Source organism: Rhinatrema bivittatum, chromosome 3, assembly GCF_901001135.1.
Source record: "Rhinatrema bivittatum chromosome 3, aRhiBiv1.1, whole genome shotgun sequence".
Classification (NCBI taxonomy): Eukaryota; Metazoa; Chordata; class Amphibia; order Gymnophiona; family Rhinatrematidae; genus Rhinatrema; species Rhinatrema bivittatum.
Window position 1 is genome coordinate 142,744,762 of NC_042617.1, and position 11,666 is coordinate 142,756,427.

Below are 11,666 nucleotides of genomic sequence, written 5' to 3' on the forward strand. Positions count from 1 at the left end.
GGGGGAGAAGTGCCTCCACATACTGGGCTATAAATGAGCCTTGGCCTGTTATAAGCGTAGAACACACTCCAAGTCTAGAGCCTCACAGCTGTTTGTTTTCTTCAACCCGAATGCTCCAGGTTTACTGGTCTCTAAGAGAACTATCTCAACTTGGATTTTGCAATACATTTTAGTACTGCTACAGTAAAAGATCAGAGACTCTGGCCAGTCTGCCAAAGGCGCATCAAGTAAGAGCGATGGCAGCATCGGTAACCCATCTATGTGAGATTCCAGTCATGGACATATGCAAGGCTGCCACATGGTCCTCGCTCCACACTTCCACTTCCCCTTACTGTCTCGACCAGCAAGCAGCTGCTGATGCGGTGATGGACAGGTCCATTCTCCAGTCAGGAAAACAATAAGGAGACGACCCGCTGGTCTGGACCAGTTTGAAGCAGAGGTCTCGCTCATCATTGGGAACTACGCCATGTTCCAGCAAGGACACATCTTGTGCTTCAAACCTTCAGCTGGGGACTCCCAGACAGCATGGCTAATTCAACCTGCTTATCTGCGGAGAAAAAAGCAAGTTTGCTTACCGTAAACGGTAGTTTCCATAGGTAGGATGAATTGGCCATGCTGACCCACCCTCCTCCCCGGACAGTCTCCACTTCATGCTTCGCAGACGCTCTTTGGAATAGACTGAGGAGAAGATGGCGCCACTTGGAAAAGGACACACACACGTACACAGAGCAAAGCTCTGTCAACTTGGTCAAGCTCCGCCCAGCCGTTCCAGAAGGACATCCCAGACTGCATGGCTAATTCATCCCATCTTCGGAAAACACAGTTTACAGTAAGCAAACTTGCTTTTTTTTTTTTTTTTTTTAGCACTGTAGCCTTACAAGCAGAGTATTGGTGTTTTCTTACCATGCATTCCACAGCACCAGGGGGAAAATTGAGAACAAAGGGTTTTGGTGGTTTACTTCATTTGAATTTTGAAGGGAAATACAATAAAGCAGCAGTACCAGAAGTATAGATTCTAAGCTCCACTATAAATGAGATTAAAAGTAATTGCGCATGTCCCACAAGCAATTTTATCCTACTTTACAAAAGAAGAAAAATAGGCGAGATCGCTTTGTCTGTGTGTGTGTGTCCATGTGCCCATTTCCTACCCCTTTTCCACAATAACACTTCTGTTTTGTGTCCTAGCCACACTAGACTTACAGGACATGTCGGGGGATCCAATAGGATCCTGACTGGGATAGGATTTGCATCTATGCATGCACATCTAATAGTCCTTTGTGAACTTATTAGCTTTGGGTTGATATAAAGAGAGGTTTTATTGGATCCTACTTTTTGTGTGGCAACATACTTATAACTTTTGAATGGCTGGACCTAGTTGAACAAAACTTAGCATTGAGCTAGGTCATTGGGGACATTAGACAATTTCAGTTTTCAAACTGGAGGGGGGTGGATGGGGAACAAAGTTGGGAATTTTCCCATGAAACATGCATTGGGACTAGATAGAATGCTACCTCTACTTGTTAACTTGTAGATGTGCAGTATTAGAGAGTGGAATATTGGCTTGTGAAATCTGCGTGAATGTAATGTAGTATTAATTTTGATCCAAAATAAATGAAACTATACAGCACCATACGATGTATCCCCATAAAGTTCTAGTATTTGATTTGATGTCTTTGCACAACTGTATTTCAAAACACTTGAAAACATGGCATTAGTAGAAGATCTATAAAATACATTATTTTAGTGTACAGTCCTTTTCTGTATTCTGTGGATTCTCCATTTCCTCAAAAGGCAGGGCCGGTACTTCCCTTAGGGGAACTAGACGGTCACCTAGAGCACCAACCAATAGGGGGTGGCAAAGAGTAGCCGAGTGGGGCCGCAAGCAGAGCCCATCTCAATTGTGGCAGAGATGTGGCTCATTTTATATCCTTATTAGTTTTAATCATTGAAACATAGAAATGACGGCAGAAGAAGACCAAACGGCCCATCCAGTCTGCCCAGCAAGCTTCACACATTTTTTTCTCTCATACTTATCTGTTACTCTTGGCTCTTTGGTTCTATTTCCCTTCCACCCCCACCATTAATGTAGAGAGCAGTGATGGAGCTGCATCCAAGTGAAATATCAAGCTTGATTAGTTAGGGGTAGTAACCACCGCAATAAGCAAGCTACACCTATGCTTATTTATTTTACCCAGACTATGTTATTCAGCCCTTATTGGTTGTTTTTCTTCTCCCCTGCCGTTGAAGCAGAGAGCTTCATTGGGTTTTTATTTAGCCATTTTATTTATTTAGGATTTTTATATACCGGCATTCATGATACAATCACATCATGCTGGTTTACAGTTGAACAAGGTGTGCAAAAAAACATTAAAACTGGAACAAGTGCAAGGAAATTGCAGTTACAATTAACAAGGGAGATCGAACCGGGAGAATAGAGAAATACAGTAGTAGATTAACATCATGTAGAGTTATTTACAAAGAGCAGCTGGGACTGAGTAGTGGAAGTTGACGAGGAAGCAATTAGGAGGGGGCCGGAAAAGCTTGTTTGAATAACCAAGTCTTAAGTCTTTATATACCATCGTTCCAAATAAAGATCACAACGGTTTACAACATGACACACAATATACATTGACAAGTACGTTGACTTAATGAGGTCAAACATATACATTAAAGATTGACATGTACTTGGGATAAGGTATTTAGATCAGAGGATAGGTTCTTAATGACATTGTCCTTGAAGGGTGCATGCTCTGTGTGATTTTAAGTTAGGTTATAGGCATTTTGAAATAACCATGTTTTTTGGTCACATTTGAATTTCTTTGTTTCTGGGGTCAGTCTTAGATTCTTGGGTAGAGAGTTCCATAGCATCGGGCCTGCTATTGAGAACATGCGGTCTCTTATTTTTGTTAGGTGAGTATTCTGTAATGATGGCACTGCTGGTAGTCCTTTGTTTTGAAATCTTAATGATCTATGTGGCCTGTATGATTGTAGAGCTACATCAACCAAACCAGAATTGTTAGAGTGGATGATGGAGTGTATTAATGTTAGGACTTAATAGTTGATGCGGGCTTGTACTGGTAGTCAATGAAGAGCTATCAATGAATGTGATATGTGATCAAATTTCTTTGAACCAGTTAAGAGTCTAGCAACGGTATTTTGTAATAGTTGTAGGTTTTTTTTAGAAGACAATCGGGAACTCCGAGTAGAAGTGAGTTACAGTAGTCTAAGTTTGAGAAGATGAGGGTCTGCGTGAGTCAGCAATGGATTCAGTCTATGTATATTTGATGAGTGTGCTATTTTTCAATATATTTTTGGAGATGTAACATTTTACTATTGTTTATCTCAATGTATTTTTGGTTTTATGCCATATTTTATTGTATGTTAATTGAGATGTATTTTTGCAATGTTAACCGACCTGATATCCTTGAGGAAGGTTGGTATACAAAAAAAAGTATAAATAAAAAAATATTTCTTGATTTTATTTTATAAAGAATGGCAATGTTTCTGATTTCCCATTGTTATGCTGCATACGGAGTCTGTCCTGGTTTCCAGTTCAGTTTGTCTGCACATTTTTTAATTTTTACTTTATAGTCTCTTTATTCTGTTGTTTGGTGAGGGTTTATCTGTGTTCGCCTGCATGATCGAATTTGGGGTATTCTGCTAGCATATAGTTTGTGTAGAATTCTATAGTAGCTAGGCTTGCTCTGTTTTCTAAAAGGTATATTGCTGTTTTAGGCCCTGGTGTAATATTTACAGTGCTGCCTTTTCATAGGTACAGTTGTTACTATTTGAGTGCTGGCAGTTAAGTGCTGTTTTGGTATGGGAGGTTTACTATATTGTAATTATAATTCACGTTACTAAGGTCTTATTTATTTATTTGTTTTTTATATACAGATATTCAACTAGTCATCACATCGGTGTACATATAACAAAAAGTTAGAAATGTTACATTGTAATAATCATAAGTGAGAAGACAGTGTAAAAAGAAAAAATGTGTGAAAAAGAAGTAATGAGAAATAGTTAAAATGAGATTAGAAGCATGCGTTACAATAGGCCTAATACCATATGGGCTCCAAGTGTCTTTTTTTTTTTTTTTTTTTTTTTGCCTTTTAGCAGGGTTTTCTAGTTGACATACAGTAAGTATGTATATTATATTTACCTGCACTGATGCGATATTTTATCTCGGAAAACTAACCTTGAATGTCCTTTTTCGTGTAAAATGTTATAAATGCAAAATTACTGGTGAGGGTGGGGTCAGGGCTAGGGCTTGAAGGGGGGGAGGGGCGCAAAGCAGAAAGTTTGCCTTGGGGCCCCTAATACTTTTGGTACTGGCCCTGTCAAAAGGAAAGGGGCAGGGCCAGCCAAATGGCTTGCAGGCAGTCCTACATGGTTGTGGAAGACCCAGGTTCAATGTAAATCCTGCTGCGGGGGCTGCTGTAGCGTTGGCTGTCCCATATCGCCCGTAGGGAGGGATTGAGGTTCTGAGGGGAAGGTGCAGCCTGTGAGCCCCCTGCCAAGCACTGTCAGTGTGTCACAAGGTTATAGAAAGAAGAGGGAGTCTTGGAGGAATTTAAGTTCTATACTGTAATACATGTTGTCCTTAAGCATAGTTATTTTGCCGTCAATCCCAATTTGTTCTGAGGTGTTGCGTTGCTTCCTTTCTAGGTATGGATCAGTTTTGCTCAATTTGAGCTATCATCGGAAATGGAGAGCGTGCCCAAATGCAGACAGATCTATGAAGAGGCCAATAGAACGCTGAGGAATTGTGAGGAGAAGGAAGAAAGACTGATGCTACTCGAATCCTGGCGAGCGTTTGAGGAAGAGTTTGGAACAGAATCCAGCAATGAGCGGGTGCAGAAACTCATGCCAGAGAAAGTCAAGAAAAGAAGAAAGTTGCAGGCAGAGGATGGGGTAAGGAAAAGAGGGAAGCTAAGAAAGGGGGGGGGGGGAGACAGAGGATGTATTGTTTTCTTTTTATGGCAGCTTGTGCTTGCAGCCTAGTCAGGGCCCCCCCGACGAAGAATTGGCCAGTCCTGGTAGAATCCCTGTAAGAGATTGGAGGCAGAGTCCAAGCAGGAGGAAAAATGGCTATGGTGGCTCATCTTTCTCGCTTGTCTTCCCTCTCCCTTCCTCCGATCTAATTGCTCACCCTCCCTTATCAGTTTGGGGCTAGGAGGAGGGACAGTATCAGTGCAGCACCTCGGGCTGCATTCTCCTCCTCTGCTGCCAGGACCTGAGCGTCGCATGTTGTGAAGGAGGTCGCAGGGGAAGGGAAGTGAATGAAGGAGAGCGAGAGCATAATGGGGGTAGGGGAAGTGTGCATGAGGGGGTTGTGGGGAAGGGGAGGGAATAAGAGAATGAGGGGTTCAAGGGAATGTGGAGAGATGGGAGAGTGAGTCGAGAGAAAGTGAATGAGGGAGCGAGAGGGGAGAAAGTGAGGGAATGGGGATGGAATGCAAGAGTGCCAGGAAGTGGGAGGACTGAAGGCACGGGGGAAGAAAGTGACTGAGGAAGTGTGGGGGTGGAGGATAGAGTACCAGGAGAAAATGGGAGAGTGAGTGAGGATATTAGAGTGGGTATGGAGAGTGAGGGGATCATGGTTAGGTGCAAGTAGAGGGAGTGGGTATAGGGTGGGTGTGAGGTGTGAAGGAGGTGTGGTGTTGATTAGAGGGGCTTTTGAGAAAGCAGTGACAGAAGGGCGCAGCGTCAGGATGTATGTAATAATAGATCTTCCTTTCACTCTCCTGATCTTGGATCATCTCCACCCTAGTCCAGGATCCCCACACTTTCTTCCCCTACTTTCCTCTTCCCTCTCTTTCAGGCTGATGCAGTATCGGCGCGCGGAAAACGGGTGCTCATGATTGAGCACCCGCTCTCCTAACGCGTGCTGATCAGCCTCTCTGGGGCGCCCGATGCAATATGCAGAGGGGCTGCCGCGGTAAAAAGGAGGCACTAGGAGAAATTGTGCACCCCTAGCACCTCCTGAGAGGTGGCTGACAGCGGGTTAGGAAAACAGATGCTTGTTAATTAAGCATCCCTTTTCCTAACCTGACCACAGCACATTTTTTTTTTTTTTTTGACAGGTCTCCTTTTTGTGTTTCTCCTACTTAATATTGCCATGTTAGTAAGTCTGAGGAAGTACAGAAAAGCAGTATTTTCTGCTTTTCTGGACACTTTTTGGGTTCCTCAAAAACTAACATCTGCTCCGGGGCAGGCATTTAATTTTTGAGGGAAAAAATAAATGCATTAGGTGCACTTCTTTTTTTTTTTTTTTGCTTGCATCGGTTGGGGGGGGAGGAGAATAGCTGATAGCGCTCATCACATGTAAATTCATATTGATAAGGCTGTTAGTTATGCGCTCTATTGGGTGCACGTTTCGGATGCGCTAACCCCCGTTTTGCATTGGGGTTATGGACACACATCTAACATTTGCATGTTGAGCCGTGCGCTGTGGCCAGCGCACAGTATTGCATCAGCCTGTCTGTGATCCTTTCTCCTTCGGTTCCATGATTCCCCCTCTTCTCTCCTCTTTTCCCCTTTCTCTGTGCCTGGATCCTTTTCATTCTCTGTCTGCCTTCTCTTCCCAACATTGATTAATTAGTAAGTTCCCTTTTCCCTGAAAAAAAAAAAAAAAAATTACCCAGACATAAGAAATATCCAAAAACAACTTTATAAAAATACAGTAAAATACAAATTAATATTTAGTTTGCACATCTATTCAGATTTATATGTGCCCCATAATTGTTGAAAGTTTGCTGCAGAATCCACCCATGAGCTGCTGCAGGGAACTGAGGGCTCTGGTATAGCCAATATCTCTTATTTCTTGGGTTTAATGAAACAGTATAGCAGAAATCAGGGGGCCAATAGCAATGACAATGGATTTGGCCACCAGTTTTCATAAGCAGATGGGCATATGACCACCAAGCTTCAGAAACACAGTTGTGATTTGGCTGCCAGATTACATTAGTAGGTGGACTACCTATGACAGAAATATCAAATAATCAGAGGAAAAGCAGATGTTTCAAGCAATTAGAGTAGTATCCTGGGCTAACAAACAGTTATGGGTGATTTGTGCATTACTCTTTTATTCTAATACCTTTTTTTTTAAGCTTACTATGAAATAAGCTAAGAAGCATGTTTTATTAAGAAACATGATATGTGCATCTGATTGTGAAATGGTCCTTGTCTATAGTCAGTGTTTCATAGGAAAATTAAACTTTCAAAACTAAAACAGAAACTTTCTAGCCTGGAAAACGCAGGCTGTGTTCTAGGATGTTGTATTATACTGAGCATAAACGTTTTTGTGACACTTCAAGGCTGGTTCGTTGTCACAAAAGTGTCACAAAAACGTAAACGTTTTTGTGACACTTCAAGGCTGGTTCGTTGTTGGAGAGCGTTCTCCTCTCGTTGGAAGGTTTTCAATAATAATTTGTAAGCGGTTCAGGTTTAGAATGGATTGATATGGATTGAAATCATGAAAGTGTGTTGAGAGGACGTACATTGTCAAGTTATAGGTTGTCCCTGAGGAAGCCATGTTGGAAAAGGGTGAAACAAGGATCCGTTGTTGGACTGGATATGATGAAGGAAACAAACAAATTTCTATTCTAAATTGAATTCTGAAGGACGCTGGGAACAATTTATAGGGAGTACATGGTTAATGTACTTCATTATACAGATTGGAAACTATATGAAGAAAAGTGTTTCTATCATATTAATAATAAGCTTTCTTGATGCGTTTTTTGCACTTTTTGAAATATTGTATAAATTTCTATGTGTCAGTGGTGTGTTGGTTTTTAACAGAATGAATGTGAGTATGGGTGTGTGATTTTATGTATGTTATTGTCTATAAAATTGTGAATAAAAATGCTTTTGCACAATTAATTAAATTTAGATTTCTCTATGTGGATATTGAGATAACGCTCTATTCATAATACCTTCAACTATGCCACTTTGCCTCAAAGTCCATGATAGGACCACACCTACAACAAGGCGTCTCTAACTTCGAAACATTGTACAGAAAAGCTGATAGAACTACCAGATTGCTATCAACAATATATACAATGTTGAGTACGACACACTTCCTGAAAGCTTCTCATTTAAAGGCTTGGGAAGAGGATTTGCATTAGATTTTTTTCTCAAAAGAAATGGGAAGAGATTTATAGTCATATGGGTAGAGGCCTCATTTCAGCCTCACTTAGAGAGAACAACTTTGAAGTACTATATCGGTGACATCTATACCCTCTCAGAATGCATAAGGTATCTCCTGCTTACTCTACTGTAAGTTGGAGAGGTTGCTCTGAGATTGGTTCCCTCTTTCATATGTGGTGGGAATGCACATACATAAAGACTCTATGGAAGGCCATAATTGAATGGCTTGGAGAGATCTTACCCACACCTATTCATGTATTGCCCCAACATGCTTTGCTGAGTGTTCCTTTTATACAGGGAGCTGATTATAAAAACAGCCTAGCCACTAGAAGTGAAATCACACAGAAATGGAAATCACCACAGATACCTATGCTTTTAGATGACCAGCGAAAGGTTGGGAAAATATACATGCTACCTGATATATCTGCTTATAAAAATAAATCTATACATAGTTTGTGAAAGTCTGGAAGGCTTATAAGGACTGGAATATGAGTATACTAGGGGTTGATAACTAAACTTCCTAGGTGATCCTTTTGTGATAGAAATTCAGTTGTCTATGTTTGGCTATATCATTTTGTTTAAATCCCCCAGAATCATAAAGAGCGGAGGGAGGGGAGAGGGATGGGGTTCTAGAAAAACTTAGCTTTCTGATCATTCTGTTAATAATATTTATGTACCTAGAAGCTGAAAGGCAACTGGATAGCAACGACTTAGTTTTTGGGTACTTGCCAGGTTCTTATGGCCTGGATTGGCCACTGTTGGAAACAGGATGCTGGGCTTGATGGACCCTTGGTCTGACCCAGTATGGCATTTTCTTATGTTCTTATGTTAGTTTATGATTTAAAAAAAAAAAAAAAGGTTCTACCTTGGTAGCCTTTTTTTTTTTTTTTTTTTTTTAAACAATTATGTTGTGATTTACATGGCTGAGTTTATTTGATGGTACATGTATGTGGAATGTGTAATGAACTTTAATTCAAAAAAGAATTGTGTTCAGAATTTAAAACTGCAAACCCCCATGTTTCATAAGAAGCTTATGCAGATGTGGGGTGCTTATATTGACTTGCTGCCAAATGAAATAAGAAACATTTAAATTTTCTTAACGTTGCTAAATTCTGCTCAGGATGAGAATTTTGTGTCTAGAAAATAGTGAGGGGTGGGTAGAGTGATGTTACAAGGTGTTTTATTTATATGGCAAATTGATAGGAAAATTGAAACAGATATCGAAAAAATAAATTCATTACTTTTTTTCTCTCTGCAGTCAGATGCTGGTTGGGAGGAGTACTACGATTATATATTTCCTGAAGATGCAGCTAATCAGCCCAACCTCAAACTGCTTGCAATGGCCAAACTCTGGAAGAAACAGCAACAGGAAACTGCCACAGAGCAGGATCCAGATAAGGACACAGATGAGAACACAGCCTCAACTTCCAATCAGTAACTCTCGCCGCTGACCCTTTTCCTCTTCTTACCTCATTTTTTTTTGTACAGAATTTTATCAATGGAATAATTCATTTATTGCAACATTTTTGTGCAAATAAAACTGTTTTTGAAAATAAATATGGCTGTTTTTCTATACAAACTGCACTGAAAAGTATTTCTCACACTCAACTTGGATTTTTTTTCTTTTGTTTCTATACATTAGTACCTGCAATTTTGTGCAGAATAGGGTCACTAAAAATGCTAATAGTAGCTTAGTTTGAGCAAATACAGAAAATGTGATTTTTTTTATTCCAGAGTACCAACGTCTTCAAGAGACAGTACTTTAATAGACAATTGAGCCTAAATAGGGAAGACATTGAGTAAGAGCTAGGGAAGAGTTCCTGAACCTATCCTGCATGTTAGGTTGCGGAAAGTGCCTGACTGAAAGGACACTGCATGCCTTTAACACTGAACAAGCGTCTTCCATTCTCCCAATACAGTATGTTGCACGAGTCTTCACACTCTTGTACACTTTTCACATTCTGCTGTCTAAAAAAACACAAATCAAAATGTAGGAAAGGAGAATTTTCACTGCTCTATACAACATCCTCTATGCCAGTGATGGCTAACCTATGACACGCGTGTCAGAGGTGACACGCCGAGACGTTTTTGCTGACACGCGCAGCGTTTCAAGGACTATCGGGAATTTTTTTTTTTTTTTTTTTTTTAAATCGGCTGCGCCGAGCCTCTTCTTTTTCAACTACGCCGACCCTTTAAAATTTGTTATTTAGTTATCCCCCTACCCTCCGGACCCCTCCACCAATGCCCCCGGGCACAGGGAGGCTCATGCGGCGCAGCGATGAGGCTCAAGACGAAGATCGCATTTAAACGCGCTGACGCTCCTCCCCCTTCCTGCCTTTGCAGCCCCGGAAGTAAACGTTGCCGGAGCCGCGTGGGCAAGAAGGAGGTGAAGCATCAGCGCGTGCAGAAGAGGAGCAGCATTTGCGTTTACGGGCCGCCGCGAATTCCAAGTCGCAGCGGCCCGAGAAGAGGAAGAGGCCTGGTAGCAGGGCCGCCGCGGCCCAAGAAGATCAGGGCCGCTGCAGAGCCCATCCTGCGGCGACCCGCGAAGAGGAGACCCAGAGGTGAGAGAGAGGCTGAGGGTCTGTAGAGTGTGCATGTGTGCGTGTATGAGATGAATTGAGAGATTGTGTGTGAGGACCTGAATGTTTGCAGAGACAGCATGTGAGAGCCTCTGTGTGTGTGAGAGAAACAGCATGTGCCAGTGAGAGCCTGTGTGTATGAATGATTGTATGAGGGAGAGCATGTGCCAGTGAGAGCCTGTGTGTATGAATGATTGTATGAGGGAGAGCATGTGCCAGTGAGAGCCTGTGTGTATGAATGATTGTATGAGGGAGAGCATGTGCCAGTGAGAGCATGTGTGTATGAATGATTGTATGAGGGAGAGCATGTGCCAGTGAGAGCCTGTGTGTATGAATGATTGTATGAGGGAGAGCATGTGCCAGTGAGAGCCTGTGTGTATGAATGATTGTATGAGGGAGAGCATGTGCCAGTGAGAGCCTGTGTGTATGAATGATTGTATGAGGGAGAGCATGCCTGGGAGATGGGGAGGGAGTTGTGTGAAAATGAATGGGAGCCAATAAAAGAAACCAACTGACAGATGAAGTTTGTTACGCTTGCTTGGACTTGAAGTGTACGAAATACCAACCTTAAATTGAAGATTTAGCCAATGAAATTCAGCAACAAAAAAGTCACTAAGCAGGTAAGGTAAAGAATTATTTGTTTTTGCTTTATTAATAAATACAGTATATATATTAAAATAACTTTTTGTTATTGATTAGAGCTACAAATATCACAAAATTATGGATTTTTCTAGAAGTGACACACCACCTGAGTTATGCTCTGTTTTTTTATGAATTTTGACACACTGAGCTCAAAAGGTTGGCCATCACTGCTCTCTGCTGTGGTCATGAAGAATAGAAATATTCCAAAAGTAAGGGACCTGGGAATCTGACATAGGTTATTCTGATTTAGACACAGGACAAGTGGTACCTGATACTCTATGACAGGGGTCAGGA

General features: G+C 41.4%; 1 protein-coding gene across 2 annotated transcripts in view; it reads left to right on the forward strand.

Moving 5' to 3' along the window:
* Positions 1-9,705, forward strand: part of CRNKL1 (crooked neck pre-mRNA splicing factor 1) — a 67,227-nt gene extending 57,522 nt beyond the window's left edge. For both annotated transcript variants that reach the window (XM_029593766.1, XM_029593767.1), the window contains 2 exons: positions 4,666-4,911; positions 9,407-9,705. In XM_029593766.1, the coding sequence (XP_029449626.1) occupies positions 4,666-4,911; positions 9,407-9,586 (426 nt within the window). In that variant the 3' untranslated portion in view covers positions 9,587-9,705. The remainder of the gene's footprint in view (positions 1-4,665; positions 4,912-9,406) is intronic.
* The last annotated feature ends 1,961 nt before the right edge of the window (positions 9,706-11,666 follow it).